Below are 22,692 nucleotides of genomic sequence, written 5' to 3'. Positions count from 1 at the left end.
ACAAAGTCCAGGATGAGCAAACAGATCTGCAAGGTCCCCTTCGTCTAGTCAGGGTCACATCCCACCCCAGGTCAAAGAACAACCTAACCAAAGGACTGCGTCCAGTGTGTTGTGGTTTGTTGGGGACAGGGAGGGTTTGCACATAAAAGCAGAGCAACTTCTTGGACAAGCCAGATCTCTGGGGACGCTCCCCTTGGAGAGCTCGCTTCCACTGCCTTTTATCTCAGGGGCATATCTATCATTACATGATGGGCTCTGGAACCTGAAAGCTAAGTTCAAGTGTGGGTGTCCCAGAGACATGTGACTAGAATTTAGAAAATAAAGAACAACCGTGTGAGACTCCCAGAGGCCTCGGCTGTGAAAGGGTGGTGCTCAGACTCCCAGAGGCCTCGGCTGTGAAAGGGTGGTGCTCAGACTCCCAGAGGCCTCAGCTGTGAAAGGGTGGTGCTCAGACTCCCAGAGGCCTCGGCTGTGAAAGGGTGGTGCTCAGACTCCCAGAGGCCTCAGCTGTGAAAGGGTGGTGCTCATCTATAGCTTCCCAAGCAGCGGCACTGGCACTCCGGCAGGGTGGGAGCAGGACAAAGCTGACTTTTGTTTTTCTTTCCAAATTTGGCAAGAAGGTCCAGAGAAATGATGCAATAGGCCTGGAGCAATGGTCACCTACTGTGCCTCCCCCAAGCTTCCCGCACAGAACTGTCATTCCCAGCATTGGCACCATCAGAACCATGTGTTTATCTAGGTGTCATGGCACTTCTAAGATGCCAACTGTATCTGGCCAAAGCATGACTGATTAAAGAATTTTGGAAGAAAAGCTTCATTAAGTTTAGAAACCTGGGGACTGGAGAGATGGCTCAGAGGTTAAGAGCTCTGACTGCTCTTCCAGAGGACCTGGGTTCAATTCACAGCACACACATGGCAGCTCTCAACTGTCTGTAAGTCCAGTTCCAGGGGATCTGACAACCTCACACAGACATACATTCAGGCAAAACAGCAATGCTCATAAAATAAATAAGGTCAGCTTATGAGACGGGTGCTGCCTGGTGCTAGCGCCAGAAGGAGCTGAAGCATTTGAAGGCTTCACAGTCCTCCTTGGCTGAGTTCAGAGACATACACAACAGCAGTGTGGAGTCTGGCAGGGGCTTTCCAGAGTCCTGAGCTGCCAGTCTCATAAGAAGAAGGCTTTAACTGCCATGGTTTTCAAAGACATTAATTTTTATATATGTGCACATATGAGTGTATGCCATGTGTGTGCAGGTACCCACTGAAACCAAAGGAGGGTGGCAATTCCCTGTAGTTAGAGTTACAGGGCATTGCAAACCATCCAACAAGGCTGCTGGAAACCAAACTTGGGTCCTCTGGAAAAGAGCACACACTCTTACTGCTGATCCATCTCTCAGCACACACCGCCCCTCCTTACTATAGACAAGGTCTCATAGCCCAGGCTGGCTTCGAACCCCCTATGTAGCCAAGGCTTTCTTTGAACTCCTCATCTTCCTGACTCTACCTCCCTAGTGTTAGGACTATAGGCATGCATCACTGATCTCTCTCTCTCTCTCTCTCTCTCTCTCTCTCTCTCTCTCTCTCTCTCTCTCGTGTGTGTGTGTGTGTGTGTGCATGCCACAACACACATATGGAGGTCAGACCACAACTTGAGGGAATTAATTCTCTGCTTCAATCCCATGGGTTCCAGGATCAACCATGTGGTCAGGCTTGGAGGTAAGTTCCTTATTTCCCTGATCCTGCAATTATTTTCAACTTCATTTAACACGTTTATTTCTCTCTCTATATATATAGTGCTGGGAATTAAATCCAGAGTGTGTGAATGCTAGACAAGCCACCTACCTCTGAGCTACAGACCTAGCTCATTGCCAAGTTTGATTCCCTAAATACTGCTATTTGCCTGTGCCGTGTCTAATATTTAATCTAGGTTTGTCCGGCACAGTATTGATTAATGCCCTGAGGAGAGTGACGGGAACCGAATGCCTGGAGACCATGGACGGAGCCATGGGGCTTCGGGTGCTGCTGTGCGTGTGCCTGGTGTCCCTCCTCACTCTGCAGACCATGCCTGCTTTGGGTTTGGCCACAGGCAGACCCAGGGGCAGCGAGGTATGTGACTAAGCCCTTAGGCATAGACGGGCAGTTGTTCCTGCATGAGGCCCTGGAGCTGCAGAAGATCCTACTTAGGGACTTGGGCCACCCCCAACCACCAGCTCATTTCTACCTGAAGAGGTTACTTCCCAACAGGAGGAGGGAGGTGGAGGAGTAGCAAACACAAACCCTGTTCCCACCCCATAACAGATGGGCCATGGTCCCTGAGCGTTTCCACTCACACTCACCCATGGTCTTGTTTTGCAGAAACGACAGGCTGTGGATACAGTAAGTGAAAGTCTTGGCGAAGGGTCTGAGGAGGAGCTTTCTCTCACCGGGTCAGTGCCATAGGCAGGGGCCTCCCATCCCCTGAAATGTGACATTGTTCGTACCTCGCCTCATGTCTCCAGCAGAGAGGGGTCTCTTTGGGAGGTCTGGTGTATTCCTCTGGAATTTGAACACCTTTGTTCTAGAGTGGGCAGAATCCCCCATTTATTTTTTTTACTTCAGACGGTTGATGGTGTGTTCGTCAGGAGTTTGAAAGTCAACTGTAAAGTCACCTCTCGCTTCGCCCACTACGTCATCACCAGCCAAGTGGTCAACAGTGCTGACGAAGCCAGGGAAGTGGCCTTTGATGTGGAAATCCCCAAGACAGCCTTCATCAGTGACTTTGCCATGTGCGTGATGCCCTCTCTGACTTCTCCACCCCAGTCCATTTATGTGTTCAGCCTGAGGCCAGCGTGGACAGATCTCACTTCTAGTCATGGCCAGGCCCAGCTTAGAGGTTCAGGAGGGAAGAGGTCCATTAGCATTCTCAACTCCTACCTTACTCAGAAAATTAGGGCCTCTGCTTCTTTTCAGCTTTTGGCTAAAGGAGCTAAAGCCAGCATCTAATCTTAGTTCTGTGAACATGGTGGTTTTACCTACTTTTCTCATGGGCCCTCTGAGCAGTGGACATTAAAAGCAGAAGACAGTAGATACCCCTTTTCAAGGAGTCCTGTGGACAGGGTCTTCTTAGGCTTAGCTCACTTCCAATACAAAGAACAACCTAGTCAGCGAAGGGGGGGGGGCACCACCACTGAGGCAAAGGACAATCTAGGCAGTGAGGGCGGTCACCACCACCGAGGACTTTTCTTTTTGTGCAGCACAGCAGATAGGAACGCGTTCATCGGGGACATAAAGGACAAAGTGAGTGCTTGGAAGCAGTACCGGAAAGCAGCCATTTCAGGGGAGAATGCTGGCCTCGTCAGGTAAGTTTCAGGCCTTGATGGCCAAGCCTCCCAGGCTGCCCCTTCTGCCCAGCCAGGACAGAGCCAACAGCTGCAAGGTGTTACTGGGTAGGAGAAATCTCTACTAGGATGGGAGATAAACTGTCTAAACTGTTTAGGCAAGAATGGGTACGCTTGGTCTTCTTATGCCCTGTGGAGCAATAGGCATCATTCTTGAGCTCCGGCTTTGATCAACCACTTGAGATAATTTTGGGGGCAGCATGATAATAAGAGAAACTGGTTCTGAGGGCAATGCTGTAGGTGTCAAGGATGCTCATGCCAACCTGTTGTCTGCCTGTTGTTGCCTCTGCTGACATGTCTAGAGCCTCGGGCAGAAATATGGAACAGTTCACCATCCACATGACCATTGGAGCCCACAGTAAGGCTACGTTTCAGCTCACCTATGAAGAGGTGCTAAAGCGAAGACTCACGCAATATGACATTGTCATCAAAGTCAAGCCCAAGCAGCTGGTGCAACATTTCGAGGTAGTTTGCATGTCCCTGGGAAGGACTTACCTCTCCCCAGGCCTGAAAACACAGGGGCTGAGCTTGACTCCTCAGGGTGGGCTCCTGTGGGTTTTTTATGGGCAGGAAGCTCCCTGAATCTCCCACCTTTCTCCTCATCCATAAACCCCCAGCTTATGTATCTGCTAAATGAGGGTATTCCTGCATTTCCCAGGACTGTCACCAGATTACAAAAAATACTGAAGACCCAGTTGTGTGTAAACCAACTTGAGGGACCGAGTTGAAGGGTTCAGGCATGAACATCTTTCTGCGAGCTCTGGACTGCCTTTGATGAACCAGGCTCTGCGAAGGGCTGGGTGGGGACTACACACACAGGAAGGCGGGTCCACAGAGCTCTTGGCTGAAATGTGGTGCTTGTTCAAATGGGCCTTAGCATAGAATTGGTTTCCATGGTGCAGATCGATGTGGACATCTTTGAGCCCCAAGGGATCAGCAAGCTGGATGCTCAGGCCTCCTTCCTCAACAAGGAACTTGCTGCTCAAACCATCAAGAAGTCTTTCTCAGGAAAAAAGGTATGTGTCATGGCAGGGAATGTACCCTTAGGGACAGTCCGGCTTAGCCCAGCTCTGATAAAATATCCAGGCAGGATTGCTAAGCTGTCATGGTGTGTTATTAGCCAGACTCTCCATCCACTGTAGCAAACACCTGAAAGAAACAGCATCAAGGAACAGGTATTTATTTTGGCTCATGGTCTCTGAGGTCTCAATCCATCATGAGTTTATTCCACTACTTCTGGGACAGTGAGGGAACATCATGGCAGGAATGCACATAGGAAGAGAGAGAGAGAGAGAGAGAGAGAGAGAGAGAGAGAGAGAGAGAGAGAGAGAGAATACCCAAAGGGCCATGGCAAAAATCACTTTCACTGGCACCTCTCCGGAAACTAACTTCCTTTAATCTAGACCAATGGTCTATTCAATGTTTTCTTAGTTTTTAGTTTTGTCTTGTTTTTGCTTTGTTTTGTTTTGAGACAGGATTACTCACCCTGTGTACCCCTGGCTGTCCTGGAACTCACTATATAGATCAGATTGCCCTCAAACTCATAGGTCTGTCTGCCTCTGCCTCCAGAGTGCTGGGATTAAAGGTGTGCACCCACCACTGCCCAGCTTACTTTTTGTTTTTAAAGAGAGTATCTCACTATATCACTATGTAGCCCAGGCTGGCACTCAAGTGGCTGAGGCCACAGGCTCTCCAGTTCAGATGACTGCTGTCTTTTACACTATCATATTGTTGTTACTTTATTCCTGCTTTTATTCCCTAAGTACTGATGGTTATTGCAGAAATCCCAATGATTCAGAAACATAAAAGCAAAGGAATAGGTCTTTTCTCTTACCACAGACAAGTATGCACACTCAGAACCTAGGTGACTAGGCTTAACTCATTCAGGTGTATACACACACACACACACACACACACACACACACACACACACCATGCATACATGCACATACAAACCTTAAGTTGTTTTGCAGACAATCTGTTTGCAGCTATCAGACCCCTGGTCCCTTATGCCTTCTTTGCTTTCAGGGTCACGTGCTCTTCCGCCCTACTGTGAGCCAGCAGCAGTCCTGCCCCACGTGCTCTTCAACCCTGCTGAATGGAGACTTCAAGGTGACCTACGACGTCAATCGGGACAAGCTCTGTGACCTTTTGGTAAGCCTATGGCTCGTGGTCCAAGCCCGAGAGAATGGGGAAAGGTGCTTAGGAGAGAGGCCTTTCTGGGTCTTTTCTGTTCTAGGTGGCCAACAATTACTTTGCACACTTCTTTGCACCCAAAAACCTGACCAACATGAGCAAGAACCTGGTTTTTGTGATTGACATCAGTGGCTCCATGGAAGGCCAGAAAGTGAAGCAGGTAAGTTGTGGCTTTGCCTGACTCTCCCAGCAGGAGCTCCTCTGGCTCATCTCGTCCTGAAGGTTGACTGCCAGAGGGGTTTGGTATCGTGTTGATGGGCAGAGACAAGGAGATGTAACTGGAAATTCCTACTCTGGAATCAGCCGGTTTCTTCACTGCAGTTGTAGGCGAGCATAGCTCTTCTGTCCAGTTCTGAGGCAGAGGATAATGGTGCCCACGGGTCATGGAGTTTCCCATGGAGAAGTGCTCAGTAGAGAAAGCCTGTGCCCTGAAAATGCTGGGGATGACAAATGATCTATGGCCTGGCTTTCAGTGCTTTGCTCAATGGGTAGTGAAGCCATGGCTGCACAGGACAAGCTTGAGAAAAACAGCTCTGTTAGGATCTGGGGGTTCTCTATTGATCCTGCTCCACCCAAATTCCTAGTCATTTCTTCTCCCTATACTTGATCCAGTTTCCTTCTTTGTGCCCCTCGAACACCCCAAGTCCCAGCAGCAGGCTACTTTCTTGGGTCTGTCAGACTGTCACCTCTGCTCATCCGCTGTGGAATTCTACAGTGGCTACCTGGGTTCCCGGAAGGAGCTATCCTTCAGTCATCCAGGGGCTATGTCCCTCCTCTCACTTCCTGTCCTTGCAGACCAAGGAGGCACTCCTTAAGATCCTGGGGGATGTGAAGCCAGGGGACAACTTTGATCTGGTCCTCTTTGGGTCTCAAGTGCAATCCTGGAAAGGCTCACTGGTACCCGCATCTGAGGCCAATCTGCGAGCAGCTCAGGATTTTGTGCAGCGCTTTTCTCTGGCTGGAGGTAAGGGACGGGTTCTCAGATTACCCTGGTATCACTTCTGTTTCCTTGGGATATGGGTGTACACTGATCCGATTCTTCTTTATAGCCACAAACCTGAATGGAGGTTTGCTCCGAGGAATTGAGATCCTAAACAAAGGGAGTCGCCCAGATCTCAGCAGCCCAGCCTCAATTCTTATCATGTTGACAGACGGAGAACCCACTGAAGGTGAGTTCTTCGAGGGCCGCCCTGGAAGGTGGTGAGAGCGCTACCAGACAGGAACAATTTGTCTGTTGGAGAGTCCACCAGGGCAGAAGGCTCAGGGCAAAGTCAAACGCTGGCCTGAAAAGTGTTCAGACTACAGCGCCTGTGGGAGCTCTGAGGTGAACCTCTGTCCTGTGAGGTGGTAGCAGCAAGTGCTTCTATCTGGTGCTTGGACGCTTAGCGACCCGATGATGGGCAGGATTTATAGGCTAAGTCTCATCAAGCTATTTATCCAGTACCTACTTTGTGACAAGTCTAGGACAAAAAGCTGGAAGGAGACACCAAGAGAAAGAGATGTGTCTCTGCCCTCAAGCTGGTAGAGAATCTGTGGTGGAGAGTATCTGCCTCAGAAGCTAGCAGAGCAGGGTGCCACAGGGCTATGGAATTCCTGACAAGGGGCACCTGGTCCAGGTGAGGTATGGGAAGTCCTCTTGGAAGAATAAGGTCCTGGGTTTGAAGGACGCAAAGGAGCGGGATGGGAGCTTGACAGGACCTGCCTACGAAAGAGGACGTGTGCGCAGAACGAACCAAAGTGAGAGCGGAAGGACTGGTGGGGCTTCACAGGCCACGATAAAGAGCCGTGGGAGAGAATGAGCGGCGTTGCGTCTGCCTGGAATGGGTCCATGTGTTGGGTCCACGTTGGTTGGGCCCACGTGGTTGGGTAGGACCTTCAGTGGGCTATTTCCAGCTGTTGGGATTGTCCTGTGATGCCTTCAGTTGTCAATGGGGACTAGAGTTGATCTGGAATGGGAACCTTCAAAGGCTTCTAAGGCCCCCTTATGCCTGAGATCCTGCATCCCATCACTGCCCGGATGTGTGACTGCAGGGGAGACGGACCGTTCCCAGATCCTCAAGAATGTACGCAACGCTATCCAGGGCAGGTTCCCACTCTACAACCTCGGCTTTGGCCACGACCTGGACTTTAACTTCCTGGAGGTCATGTCCATGGAGAACAACGGATGGGCCCAGAGAATTTTTGAGGACCACGATGCCACCCAGCAGCTACAGGTCTCCCCACCCCGCCCACACACCACCATCAACGTATCATGGGGGCTTTGTGGTCATTTGCCTAGCAGCCTAGGGACGATAGATATCCAGAGTTGAAACCAACTATATGACCTTAAGCAGTTACTTAAACCCCCTGAGCCTAGATTCCACCTCCAAAGTATGACATTAACATTCTGCTTTCTGAGTTGTCTTCCTGAGAGGTCCCCAGGTGCTTACCCTCCCTATCCCTGCAGGGCTTCTACAATCAAGTAGCCAACCCCCTACTGACAGATGTGGAGCTGCAGTATCCCCAGGATTCTGTCTTGGCTCTAACTCAGCACCGACATAAACAGTACTATGATGGCTCCGAGATTGTGGTGGCTGGACGCATTGCTGACCAAAAACTGAGTACCTTTAAGGCTGATGTCCTGGCTCGTGGGGTAAATGGTGGGCTGATGGGGGGCTGTAGAAACTAGGCAGTGTTTAGACACTCCAAGCTCACACCGTTCCCCACCCCGACCATCCCAAGGGCCTCTCTTTCCCCATGGTAGTGTCTTCCTCCCAAGGGAGGACAAATATATTCCGGTCTAGGGACTGGACAGACTGGAATGGAACCAATGTGGCCTCAATAGAATCACTCAATCCTATTGATTGATCACTCCTCACATCGCCTCCCCCCATCTTCCCACCCCAAGCATGAGAGAATGCTTCTCACTAGGTCGCATTTCTTGGACAACCTGACCCAGTGTCATGGTGCAGTGGATGCACATAAATGGAAGGTTCCACCCTCCAGGGCACGGAGTCAACCCACAGTGGGGTTGAGGGCTTAGAATTTAGGCCTGGGGGAGAAGAAAGCTATCTAGAATCTAGCCTTGCCCTGTCTGGCTATCTAGATTGTACTTTTCCTGTACCACAGAGGTAGTACTGCCCTTGAGTGCATGTGTGTATGTGTTGGGGTCAATGGAATAATCTGTATAGTACAAGATGCAGACCTTGATACAAGGAATGCCTTGTCCCAAGACTGCTATTGTAGCTGGGAACCACAATACATGTCTATAACTAGTTATGGGAAGCTGACCAGGGCAGCCCAGCTGGCACTCTGTGACCCTTGGGAGAAGTGAAAAGCAAAAACAGCAGGTATTTGTTGGCCTCTTCCAGAAAGAGTAACTTTATGAGGTCAGACCTGGGCTTCCTGTCCCACTGAATCTCTGAGGCCTAGGCCAAGCCTGACTCACAGGGAGGTTAGCCAACATCTGAGGATGGATGGATGGATGGATGGATGGATGGATGGATGGATGGATGGGCGGGTGGGTAGGTGGGTAGTTGGGTGGGTGGGTGGGCGGGCAAGTGGGTGGGTAGGTGGTGGATGGATGGACAGATGGGTAGGTGAGCAGGCGGGGGGCTGGATGGATGGGTGGGTGGGTGAGCAGGTAGGTGGATGGGTGGATGGATTGATGGGTGGGCAGGCGGGCAGGTGGGTAGGTGGATGGATGGATGCATGGATGGGTGGATGGATGGATGGGTGGGTAGGCGGGCAGGTGGGTAGGTGGATGGATGGATGGATGGATGGATGGATGGATGGATGGATGGGTGGGTGGATGGATGGATGGGTGGGCAGGCGGGCAGGTGGGTAGGTGGATGGATGCATGGGAATGAAATCAGATTCAGAGAGATGATGATACTGAGAATGGAGAAGCAGGGACCGGATGAGGGTGTTTGCCACAGCCTCAGTCACCATCCAGGGCTTGTACTGTCATGGCTTATGGCCTTTCTCCCCCTTTAACTCTCAGGAGAGGCAAGAATTCAAAGCAACCTGCCTAGTGGATGAGGAGGAGATGAAGAAGCTGCTCCGAGAGCGTGGCCATATGCTAGAGAATCACGTGGAGCGGCTCTGGGCCTACCTTACCATCCAGGAGCTGCTGGCTAAACGGTAGGGCCCCGGCGGCTGCCACGAGTGGACATGTTCACCCTTGTTCCTGGTAGACAGAGAATGGTGGTTCTGAGACTACAGGCTGTGAGGGAATCAGGGGTCCTTTCCCTCTCTGTTTTCCTCATCTCTAGTGTGAGTCTTCCACCTGGGTAGGGATTCTGGGACGAGGACGGCCATTTCCCCGTTGAGTTGCCTCAGAGGAGGCTGCCACTTGTTAGGGGGCTGCTTTGTCTAGACACACTCATTGACGCCTCACCATCTGTGAGGGGGTCCCTTAATTATTTCTACTTAACGGGAGAGCACTACAAAGCTCAGAGAGGTAGGCTACCATGGTCCTACAGCAGCCAAGCTATGTAGTTCTGAGGCATGTACCTTGACCCTGCCAAATATCCAGGTCCTCAGCACGGGAAGTCCTGTAACCATGTGGCCTCCCTAAGGTCACAGCCATTGTGGAGGGCGCTGTGAGTGCTTGAATGTTTGTTGAATGAGTGAAAAAGAGAACAGATGGGCAGGAAGCCGAAGGAGGGATGCACGCCCATCATCACCTGTGTCTTGGAGGCAAGTACATGTCTCCCACGCAGGATGAAGATGGAAGGGGCAGAGAGGGCCAACCTGTCATCCCAGATCCTGAAGATGTCCCTGGACTATCAGTTCGTAACGCCACTGACCTCTATGACGATCAGAGGCCTAACAGACCAGGATGGACTGGAGCCGACCATTGACAAGACCCCAGAGGGTACAGGCATAGGGGTCTGTGGTCAAGAAGGTCATGCGCCAAAATCCTCCTGGGACTTAATTCTTTTCTTCTTCCTTTTTTTTCAGATTCTCAGCCTTTAGGTGAGTTTTTGGCCAGTTGATTTAGCAGGGCTTCAAGTGGCTGGGAGGTGACATGCGTGTACCCTCAAGCACAAAACTTATTGTTTCTGCATCTTCCCCCGGGTCCCACCCCCTCCTGGGCCTCTTCCTTTTACCAAGGGGCCCTGCTACCTTCATCACAAGTTCAGAGCTGCGTCCTTCATGCTTCATGAGCCTCTGTCATCTAAAACCTTCCCCAGCCTTCCCTCAGGTCTCCATTGAGCCCCTCGGCCCAGTGTGTGTGTGTGTGTGTGTGTGTGTGTGTGTGTGCGTGCGCGCGTGTAGGTGGGGGACATTTGGGAGGCCCGGTCAACCTCAGCAGGGCTGAGTCCAGACCAGTTCATCTCTGCCTGAGGTATACTTGTGAACTGAGCTGCACGCCCTGGGGGCGGGGTGGATGTCAGAGTAACATTGTGTGTGTTTTCCTTGTCTCCTGCAGAGATGGTGGGACCCAGAAGGAGTAAGTAGCAGCCATCTTGGGCACTCCCTTCTCTCTTCTCTCCCTACTTACCCTGCTGGCCCCCAACTGAGCTCTTAGCTCTGACCAAAATCCTGGTTATCGCCCACCCTTGTTCCCTTCATGGCCTTACTGAAAATCCTTAAGACATTCCCCATTGTAGGCTTGGCTTCCCCAACCTAGATCCCAACTGAAGAAGACAGAGGGGGTCAGGCCACCTCATAGGAACAAACTTCTGTCCCCACACCCTGAGAGGCATTGGCGTGTATGTGAGGCTTCAGTGCCCCCATTGTCTGGCGCCTCAGGCCAATTGTGTGGATAGGGGTGTCTATGCCAGCCCGCCCCCCTCTTAGTTCCATTTATTCTCAACCCCCAGCATTTGTGCTGTCTGCCACCCAGCCGTCTCCTACAGTCCACAGTCCATTAGTCTCGAGACTGCCAAGCCGCGTGACAGGTGGTGAGTCTTGGGAGGGTCTGAGGGACTCCTCCAGCGGCCCCAACAGACCAACAGCCAATGCAATGGACTCTGTGCTGTCTTCCCAGTGGACACCGATCCCCACTTCATCATCTATGTGCCCCAGAAAGAGGACAGCCTGTGTTTCAACATCAATGAGGAACCTGGTGTGATCCTGAGCCTGGTGCAGGACCCTGACACAGGTGTGGTGGGGATGTGCTCGCTGCCAGGTGGGGGCAGAGCCAAAGCACCTCGACTCTCCCCATTTGAATAGAAACTACTGGGGATGCCTTCACTGTCTACCGCCTTCATATCATCCACTCAGCAGGCACCTCCTGCCTTCCTCTTGCCGTTGTCCCTGACTGCACCCTACCTAAGGTTTGAGTGTGCGATTCATACACAGGACCTATAGCCAGGCCAGCCTCATACTTAGTCTAATGCTCACGCCTTGCTCTCTTGACGTCCTTAGGCATTTTTAAACAAGGAGCCCCTCATTTCTGTCTCATATCAAGGTCTGAACATCACACAGGCCCTGCCGCACCTTTCCCACAAGTGTGGCTATACGAGCCCCAAAGCACTTCTCTTACGATGGCTATAAGTAGGGAAGGCTTTCCTGACCCCATCCCTCATCCAGCCAGCCAACTCCATGTCTGTTGAGCATTGACTGGGGCTGGGATGCAGTGAGAACAGGGTTGTCCTGAGCCCCTCCAGGAACAAAGGGAAGGGAGAAAACCATAGAAGATCAGCTTCTTGGATGTCAACTTTGGAGCATGAAGTCCACTTAGGGTCAGTGAGGATAGCTGCTCAGGGCCTGGCAGATGCATTTCCAGACCTCCCAAGAGACTGTCTCTGTGCGAGAGGGAGGTGGCCTCAGGAAACCAGAGTCCAAAAGAGAAAGCTAAGTATAGGGTGTCTAGTTGTTCCAGAAGGGGTCGGAGGGAGCATAGAAGAATCATAGGAGGTGTGAGAGTAAGGCCAGTCCTGAAGGCGAGACCCTTAAAGATGGCATTGCCTGGGGCATGTAGCAAACCGCCTGGAAAGGAAAGGTGGCGTGAGCAACACCCCATGTTGACTGGATGGCTTCTCACCCCTCTGCAGGCTTCTCAGTGAACGCACAGCTCATCGGGAACAAAGCCAGCAGCCCTGGGCAGCATCAGGGCACATATTTTGGGAGACTTGGGATCTCGAATCCTGCAACAGACTTTCAGCTGGAAGTGACTCCTCAGAACATCACACTGAACCCCAGCTCTGGGGGGCCCGTGTTCTCCTGGAAGGACCAGGCTATGCTACAAAAGGATGGGTAAGTAGGCCTGGTCTGTGCAGGAGGGAAGACACATGCCATGGCATGGGGTCAAGGTCTGAAGCTGTAGCCTCAGTTCTGCCTCCCGAGTCTTCTGGGCCCACATTTTACAAGCAGTGTGACCAAGTGATGCCCACATGTGCATGGTCAGATTCCAAATCATCCCTCTGTCCGTTTTTCTTTATTCCTGGGCATGAGCTTTGGGACTGGAACCTTGAATCCCACCCCTGTCTCCACCAAGCAAAGCCAGCCCCAGGCTGGGACAAAGGCCACTCCTTCCCCACAGCCCTCCTGCTTGCCTACTGCACTGAATTCAAGTCCTCTGGTCTTTCTTTTGGGCACCTGTTATGCCTATTCCTTCCTTCACTCATTCAGTTATCCAGCTAGCTCTTTGAGACACCAGTATAGCTACAGGAAGAGGTGTCCTGAGACCAAGTGGGCAGTTCAGGCAATGAGTGGAAGTCATGGGATGCACACTCAGATGTCCACCGATTGCTAGCCACATGACTCCAGGAAAGTTACTTAACCCCTCTGAACCTTGGTCCTTCCATGGAGTCAGAGAGTGGAACAACAGAGTGGTTCGGTTTACTCAAAGGACTTGGCATAGGGCCTGGTACATTTGAACCCATACGTGACAGAGAGACTTATGGGAGGGAACAAATAGCACCCAGACCTCACAGCATGAGGGCCATGGGGGGATGGTTGGAATATCTGGGTCCCAGAGGATGAGGGCAGCTGATCCTGTGCTGACATCAACCTGGTCCTGCAGGGTCGTGGTGACCATCAATAAGAAGAGGAGCCTGTTGGTGTCTGTGGAAGACAGAGCTACCTTTGAGATTGTCCTGCACCGGACGTGGAAGGGGAGTGCCGTCCACCAGGACTTTCTGGGGTTCTATGTGCTGGATAGCTCCCGGATGTCAGCCCGGACGCAGGGACTTCTGGGTATGACTGGCTGGGCAGGTAGAACTGTGAGTTGGTGCTCTGCAGCCAGTGTGTGCTCAGGGGACCCAGAGCACAAGGACAGGCCAGTCTCCAACATAATCCTTTAGGACCCGGTGCTTGTGGGCCTTGTCCCTCTTAAAGATGGCGATCGAATGCAGAACGAGAGGAAAGCTAGGCGAGCCTGGGAATGAGTGGGAGAAAGGGCGGAGGGCTCCAGGGACCTTATAAGAGTGTCAGGTCATTGGTCACCAGATTTCTGTGATATTTCTGTTACCCCGGCTCTCTGTGAGGCACTTGCCTCTCAGGCTCCTCTCCCCTTCGTTGGTAACTATGGCCTCCAATATGCCTCCACAGGGCAATTCTTCTACCCGCTGGATTTTGAAGTGTCTGACATCCGCCTGGGCTCTGACCCTACAAAGTCAGATGCCACTATGGTAGTGAAGAATCGGCAGCTGACTGTCACCAGGTGAGTGGCTTGATGTCTAGGGCTTCTGCTCTTGCCTGAGTTTTGTCCCCTATCATAATTCTATGTCATCCTCCTGGTGACATGTGGGTAAGGTGAGGGGCAGCCTTGCCAGGTCGAAAGAAGGATCCCAGCTCTATTGTCTGTATCCAGAGGCTTACAAAAAGACTACAGCAAGGATGCCAGACATGGAACAGAAGTGTCTTGCTGGTTCATCCACAACAATGGAGCTGGACTAATTGATGGCGTTCACACTGACTATATTGTTCCTGACATCTTCTGAACCCTCCAGCTAGCAATCAGTCCTCACCTGCAACCTCATCTGAGGAGGGAGAGGAGAGCATCGAATCAGCTCCACCTTCCTGAGCGCGCTGGTTCCTTGTGTCAAGACATCCTGTGATTTCATTAAAGAGAGGCTGTGTACAGTTTAGAGTTGGCTGCCTTTGGGGAACGAGGGAGCAGGGGAATAGTTCAAGACTACACCAGACCCAGAGATGGACAAAGGATTTATGTAGCACAAATAATAAAAACTCGGAGACAAATATTGGGGTTCAACTTGAAGAACAGAAAAGCAAAGCAGCCAAGCCACTAGAGAGCTATTACCTCTAAGAAATCTTCAGACTTAAAAAAGAGCAAGTTCCTTTCTCATCCTGTTTTACATTCCTCTCTAGTGATGGGATTAAAGGCGTACAACACTACCGCCCAGCCTCTATGGCTAACTAGTGTGGCTGCTGGGATTAAAGGTGTGTGCCACCACTGCCTGGCCTGGATGGTTGACTAGTGGGGCTGCTTTGCATGGACCTTCAGGCAAGATTTATTTATTAAAATACAAATGTGATATCATGACATTTCCCCTTTTGTCTAAAATAAAAAGGAAGGATATATCTAATATAAGAAAAACTATATACAATAAGTATAATACAGAATATATACAATCAATAACTACATCAACAATATCTAGCCCATTTACACTTGACAAATTCAGAGAAAATACCCATGTCTATCCTATCTTGGTGAATCCAAAGTCTTATACCTAATTTACTTTATATCATAACTTGCTCTCTGCATCTGGTAAACAAGGAAAACTATAACTATCTAGTCTTCAACTCCCTCAGAGACCCAAGAAAGAAATAATATTAACTGAGTAAGCAGGAAGTATGAGCAAGTGACTTCCAAAAAGTGTGAGAAATGACAGAAACAGCTGGCTGTCTGAACAGTCACCCAAAGTTCCTCTGCAACATTGGGGCATCCATCTTCAGCCTACAGGCCTAGAATATCTGACAGATTTTTCTATGAAGCAGGGTTTTTGAAGTACTGTCCCTCCTTGTCTTGACAATGTTTGGCAGTCACTCTCTTTTGTGCCGTGCTTGCCCACGTAAGGCAGCATACTGTCAGCAGTTGAGGCAAGGGCACTTTCTCGCCTAGTGGCTCACATTTACCACAAAGAAAGCAAACTCCATGTGAAGTTTCCTCAATGCCCATCATCTTCTCTGAAGTAGATTGGTGCTGCCAGGAGCAGACATATTATTGTCATAAAAAAAGCAAAAAAAAAAAACCTGATATTATTAAAACAGCTTAAATGCCATATTCTGCAGATCTCTGAAGTATTTGAAGATGACCTGTCTATCTGAAATATATCTTTGTTTGACCTTGAAAACATACCTAATATGACTACAAATTTGGTTATAATAGGTGATTAACTACTAACCTGCATTTCTTTATTATCATAAACAGTCGGTAATAATTTTCAAGGACTAGAAATTTGCATTACATTGTTAAATGAGCTATATGGTACAATACCTTGAACAAGAGTAGAAATGTATGTATAGTATGCTCTAACAAAATTAATCTCATATTTGTCTAATATATAAAATTTGTATATAATATACAAAAATCCAATCCAATGTAAAACATTTAAAACTAGTAGTTGCTTTTTAAAAATAGATTCAATAATCTACCTTTTTATCCTATCATATCTATATCCCCCTTTTTTCTTTTCAAAACAAAACCTTAAATCTAATTTCCTTTGTTTAGCTTTTTCCCTGACCATTACCAATAGCAACGTGTAACCAACTCCCCTAAACAATGACAAATATCCATAACCCATTGAATGACCAAAAACCACACACCCCACCTCTTGGGAATGTGGGTGTCATATTCTTAAATTTACCTCCTGCTGTCTAGGGGTGATGGCATCTTCACGGGATCTTGAAAATTTTGAGTTAATTGTCAAGTCCTGAGAGAGGGAGCTGCATCATCTGCTGTCCAGTCTCTGTGTAATGGGAAAGTGCAGGGCTTGTCTCAAGTCCTGGCTAGAGCAGTCTGTGAGGCTGGATCTTCTCAGCCAGCCACCTAGAAGTGGTTCTGAGCAGTTTGTAGTCCAAAGTCGATCTTTAGATGTTGTTTTTCAGCATAGTGTTGTTATCATAGTTCTGGAGGAATTATGATTGTGGGACCCCATCCTCCTTTTCATGTTCATGGTTCACTGCAGAAAACTGATAGGCTCAAACCCAAAATCATGTACAGAAAATTAGATGAAACCTTTTTCTAGAAATAGTTAATACTCTATATGACCATTAATATCATTACAAAAAAGTTACAAATGATAAAGCTGATAATGTTTACAATTGACATTATATAAATCCCATCTAATTTAGATATCCTCTCATGTAATGGTTCCATTTTCAAACTATCCAACATATTATCAAACAGAGACCCAAATCCCTCCATTGTAATGGTGCTTCCTATGTTCTTAATGTGGGAAAAAAAACTCTCTCTTTTAACTAATTCCTCCTTTTAAGAATTTCCAATTTTCTTGCCAAATCTACCGACCATGTTGATGAAGATGTGAGGCTTATTGCTGCTGTGTAGACCTGTAAAAGCCTGACTGGATTTCAAGGCTACCTAGTTTGGCAGCAGCCCAAGAAGGGGATTAAGGCAGAGCCTGCAACCCATGATGGAGAGGGAGAGAGAGAGAGAGAGAGAGAGAGAGAGAGAGAGAGAGAGAGAGAGAGAGAGAGAGCCTGAAGGCAGAACTAGCCAGTTTCGAGCTTCTGGAATTTTGGTGGCAGCTGGAGACTGTTTCAGAGAGGCTAAGCCAAAACAGGTAAAAAGCCTCTTTTTTTGTGAATTTGTACCCTAAACACTGGGCGCCAAATGCAGCATGATTAATAAAAACCCAAAGACAGATATTGGGGTTCAATCTGAAGATCAGAAAAGCAAAACAGCCAGCCGCTGGAGAGCTCTTACCTCTATGAAATCTTTTGATTGAAAAAATAGTTCCTGTCTTATCCTGCCTTATACCCCTCTCTAGTGCTGGGATTAAAAGCGTGCCGCACCACTGCCTGGCCTTTATGGCTGACTAGTATGGCTGCTTTGCACTGAGCTTCAGGCAAGCTTTATTTATTAAAATACAAATGAAGCATCACTACCAAAGCAGAGCGGAAGGAAAATCAATCAGTTCTGACTGTGCTCTGTTCTCTGCCACTGGCTGACTCCGCATCCTCTGAATCCCCTGACTGAGCCCTTCCTTCATGTATCCCAGGATCCCAGAGATTCTCTGGCAGTGAAGCCAGAGCTTCCAATTAACAGTGGAGGAAAACAGAGGTTAAGTGACCCATTGAAAGTCCCCCAAGTTTTTTGTATCTGTGAATGTTTGCTTTGTTACCGAGTATGTGATCAATTTTCGAGAAGGTCCCATGGGGTACTGAGAAGACGGTATATTCTTTCCTGTTTGGGTGGAATGTTCTATAGATGTCTGTTAAGTCTATTTGATTCATTACATCTGTTAGTTCTCTTATTTCTCTGTTAAGTTTCTGTCTGGTTGGCCTGTCCATTGGTAAGAGAGGAGTGTTGAAATCTCCTGCTATTAGTGTGTGGGGTTTGATGTGTGATTTGAGTTCTAGTAAAGTTTCTTTTACATATGTGGGTGCTTTTATATTAGGGGCATAGATATTCAGGATTGAAACTTCATCTTGATGAATTGTTCCTGTTGTGAGTATAAAGTGTCCTTCTCCTTCTCTTCTGACTGGTTTTAGTTTGAAATCAATTTTGTTAGATATTAGGATGGCCACACTAGTTTCTTAGGTCCGTTTGCTTGGAAAACCTTTTCCCAACCCTTTACTCTGAGGTAGTGTCTGTCTTTGAGGTTGAGGTGTGTTTCTTGTAAACAGCAGAATGTTTGATCCTGTTTTCATATCCATTCTCTTAACCTGTGCCTTTTTATAGGTGAATTGAGTCCATTGATATTAAGTGATATTAATGGCCAGTGGTTGTTAACTCCAGTTATTTTTTTGGTGGTAGTGTTTGTGTGTTTCCCTTCTTTGAGTTGTGTTGGTGGAGGGTTGTCAGATGTCTGTGCTATTGTGTGTGTTGTTGGCTTCTTTGGGTTGAGGTTTTTCTTCTAGTACTTTCTGTAAGGCTGGGTTTGGGGCTACGTATTGTTTAAATCTGTTTTTGTCATGGATTATCTTGTTTTCTCCATCGATAGTGAAAGAAAAAAAAAGAAAGTCCCCCAGCCCAGCCAGCCTGGTCTACAGAGCTAGTTCCAGAACATCTAGGGCTGTTACACAGAGAAACACTGTCTTATAAAACCAAAAAGGAAGTTCCTCAGCTTACGAATGACAAACCTGGGTCCTCAACTCATGCTGTCTGACACCAAGCATGTCAAAGATGTGCCCTGTGTGGCTCTTCCAGTCAGTAAGGAGGTAAACGGGAAAAGCATGCTGGGTAGCAGCATGAACACATGAAGACCATTTGCTGGTAGATTTGGGGTCTGAGGAAATCTTACAGGAGCAGTGTTGTAATATGAGCGGCAAGGCTGCGTCCCCGGCACCCGGCCGCCCGGATGGCTAGCTTATGCCCCGAAATAATTACATGGAAACTGCATTCTTTTAAGCACTGCCTGGCCCATTTGTTCCAGCCTCTTATTGTCTAGCTCTTACATATTGATCTAACCCATTTCTAATAATCTGTGTAGCCCACGAGGTGGCTTACCAGGGAAGATCTTAACCTGCATCTGTGTCGGGTGGGAGAATCATGGCGACTCTCTGACTCGGCTTCTTTCTCCCAGCATTCTGTTCTGTCTACTCTGCCTACCTAATTTTCTGTCCTATCAGAGGCCAAGCAGTTTTTTATTACTTATCCAATGAAACAACAGATAGAAAGATGACCCTCCTCCATCACTTCAGTGACATGTCCTTGTGGGGATGGCAGCCTGTGATAGCTGGACCTCTGTGGTCCATCCTGAGGACAGAGACAGTCACTTTCCAAAGCTGGGTTTTCAGGGGCCTAAAACAGCACCACACTGCCTCCTCACACTATCTAAAATTGTCCCGTTAAGGCTGCTTTCTTTGGGTTGGTCTTAGGACTCTTAAAATGAAACATCTCGTTTCAAGACAACACGCTCTGCTTTGGGGAACCATCTGCCCTACATGTGATGGGCTCAGTCTGGTTAACAGTTTCTACATCTTCCTCTTCCGCCTCTGCCCAGTCCCCATAACAAACAAAACTCATGGGGACCCAGGTTGGACAAAGCTTTTCTTTGAGTAACACAGATATTGTATTATGGGCTCACTACTGCAACAAAATCATTTTAAGGAAGGAAAATTGATTTTAGCTTACAGTTCCAGGAGAGATAGTCCATCCTGGCAGAGCAGGCATGATGGCAGGAGCAGTAGGCATCCACAGTCAGAAAGCCAAGTGGTGAACACCTGACTCAACTTTTCCTTTTATTCAATTGAGAAACCCAGCCCATGTTTTAGTATAGTACCACTCAATTTAAGATGGGGACTTCCACTTCCATTAACCTGATATAGATAATCCCTCACAGGCATGCTCAGGGATTAGGTTAATATCTAACCTAATCTAGATATTACATCACAAGCATACCCAGGGGCTAACCTACGCTCCTCACAGGCATGCCCAGGGCCTAACCTAAAGTAAATATTATATCATCGCCATCCCCAGAAGCTAATCTAAATTAGATATTATATCACATGCATGCCCAGTGACTTGTCTCCTCAGTGATCGTAGATGAGGTCAGATTCACAATAAGAATTGTGACAAGTTTACCCCCTGTTAACCTGGCACCTGGATGCATCATTTTTAACACGTAACCTTCCTCCCCTTTGTTCCCATAAGCTCACAGACATCTCAGTGCAAAATGCACTCAGCTCAACTTTAAAAGTCCCCAGGCTTTAACAGTATCAACACTATTTAAAAGTCCACAATCTTTTCTGAGACTCAAGGCAACCTCTTAACCATGTACTCCCATAAAATAGAAAATGAGTCTTGTACTTCTAGTATTTGATGGCACAGAATGAACACCCCTATTCCACGGGGTAGAATGGAGTGACAAGGAAAGATTGGTCCAGAGCAAGACAAAAACTCATCAGGGAAAACACTAAACCCTGGAGCCCATATTTGGCACCTGGGAATCAAGACAGGATCATCTGGGCACTAAAGGGTTTAGGCAGCCCTACCTCTCCAGCTTCACTGCCTGCAGCATACACAGCATCTCTACTGAGTCAGGTCCACCACATGCATTGCATGCAGATTTCCTTGGTAAACACCTTGTCATTGTGGCACGTCCTATATCCTGGGAGCTCCGTTGCAGCTTAGGCTTCCCCCACAGAGCTTCAGGCTAGTTTCTTGGGGCCTTCTTGCAGGAATTCTGACCCTGCTGTACATTGCTCTGACTGGACATACAGGCCTCAATAGTCCTCTGGAAGCATGGTAGAAGTCTCAATTTTAGATCTTTTTTGCCTGCAAATACTCTTCCACATAGTGGAATGCTGTGTAACAATTTCTCTGTGATGGAAACACTCTGTGCTGCAGGGAAGCTCAGTCAGAAAAGAAGCAACCAACTCAAAATAGCTTCAGGAAGTCCCTGGACCTCACCAGATTCACTAGGGCTCTCCCTTTCCAGGAATAATTGTCATAGTTACTGTTCTGTTTCTGTGAAGAGAAACCATGACTGATGCAGCTCATAAAAGAAAACACTGAATTGGGGGCTTGCCTACAGTTTTAGAGGGTTAGTTCATGGTCATCATGGAAGGAAGTAATCAAGCATGGCAGTGGAGCAGTACCTGAGAGCTTTACATCCTGATCCAGGGAGCAGGCAGAGAGAAGGAGAGACACTGGACCTGGTGGGGGCTTTTAAAATATCAAAGCTCACCCCCAGTGACTCACTTCCTCCAATAAGGCCACACCTTCTAATCCTTCTCAAACAGTTCCATTCTCTGGTGACTAAACATTCAAATATATGAGCCTATGTGACCATTCTCACTCCAACCACCATAAGCAGTAGACCCTTAGAGTCACTCTTAGACAAGACAAGCAGCCTGGAAGAACCAGAGATCAGCTGAGCCCATGAGGAAGGACAATCTCCAACCTGTTTATCTGCCCTAAGGCTGTGCAGTGTGCTCCAGGTTTCCAGCTTTTGTGAGCTGCTACCAAAGCTGGGCAGGCTTTGATGATGTAGCCACCTCTGCTCCTGTACGTAACCCTAATAAAACTCATTGGTTCATCAAGTTGGACTTTGGTAATACCCTTTCTTTGGTTTGTCATGGGCTATATATCTGTAGTGAGTAGTTGTGTGTGTGTGTGTTGTGTCTTCTCAGGAAAAGTCTGTCACACAACAGTTTCTGTGATAAAATACCCTGACAAAGGCAACTTAAGGTGGAAATGATATATTTTAGCTTACACTTCAAGGAAATACAGTTCAGAATCAGGGACCATATGGCGGCCGGAGTAGGAGGTGGCTGGTCACATTGCCTCCAGATGCAGAGACAGTGAGCAGTCTGCTCGGTGCCCAGTTTATTTATTTTTTTATTCAGCCCAGGATTCCAGCCCATGGAATGCCATGTCCACATCTAACGTGGATCTTCTCACCTCCACTAGCCTAGCCTAGATCATCCTTGACAGGTACCTCAAGAGGCTTGTCTCTCAGTGACTCCAGATCTTGTCAAAATCACAGTATTAGTTGTTATAGATTCTGAGTTCAAAGGCTACTCCAGCTTGCGGAACACAGAGTCCTTCAACAGCAAGTGTGTGTGTGTGGGGGGGGGTCACTGGAGGCTGAGAAGTCAGTTTATCTCAAAGGCATTCTGGGAAAGCAGGACTGGGTCAACCTGTTCATCTTCCCTTTCTGAGGAATGAGCAGCTGAAAAGCCTAGAAATCTAATGGAGTCTGTATAGTTTTAATTTTGCGTGATTCTGGTTTTCTCCAGGTTTTTGGATGTCCGTCTTAAGCAGCTATAGAATTTCTATTTTGAGTGGCCATTCTTCCCTCGCTGCAAGTGTCTAGGGAGGAATCGGTGGTTCGAATGGAAGAGGCAGGGAAAGGACCCACAGGTAGCTGTGGGTGCCGAGGAGAAACCATGGAAAAACATGCTCACCTCAACCCCAAGCCTAGTGGCTAGCAGGCGCTGAAAACGGCCATAGGACCGGGACATCCCCAGAGCCAAGAAAGAGACCTGGTTTTGTACCTTCTCCCCACCCCCCACCCCCGGGGCGTTGGTGGGT

General features: G+C 48.4%; 1 protein-coding gene across 1 annotated transcript; it reads left to right on the top strand.

Annotated features, from left to right (window-relative positions):
- The first annotated feature begins 1,962 nt into the window (after window positions 1–1,962).
- Window positions 1,963–14,591, top strand: Itih1 (inter-alpha-trypsin inhibitor heavy chain 1). The gene is made up of 22 exons (XM_075988949.1): window positions 1,963–2,106; window positions 2,356–2,376; window positions 2,599–2,765; window positions 3,234–3,338; window positions 3,680–3,842; window positions 4,280–4,393; window positions 5,406–5,531; window positions 5,617–5,733; window positions 6,369–6,537; window positions 6,623–6,742; window positions 7,605–7,786; window positions 8,020–8,205; window positions 9,556–9,695; window positions 10,277–10,431; window positions 10,518–10,532; window positions 10,990–11,010; window positions 11,384–11,464; window positions 11,551–11,664; window positions 12,560–12,761; window positions 13,531–13,703; window positions 14,058–14,169; window positions 14,320–14,591. The coding sequence occupies exons 1-22, from the start codon at window positions 1,993–1,995 to the stop codon at window positions 14,447–14,449; spliced, it is 2,727 nt and encodes a 908-aa protein (XP_075845064.1). The 5' UTR covers window positions 1,963–1,992; the 3' UTR covers window positions 14,450–14,591.
- The last annotated feature ends 8,101 nt before the right edge of the window (window positions 14,592–22,692 follow it).

This window comes from Microtus pennsylvanicus, chromosome 10 (genome assembly GCF_037038515.1).
Source record: "Microtus pennsylvanicus isolate mMicPen1 chromosome 10, mMicPen1.hap1, whole genome shotgun sequence".
Taxonomy (NCBI): domain Eukaryota; kingdom Metazoa; phylum Chordata; class Mammalia; order Rodentia; family Cricetidae; genus Microtus; species Microtus pennsylvanicus.
Note: the sequence above shows the minus strand (reverse complement) of the source record. Positions and strands in the feature narration are given on the sequence as shown.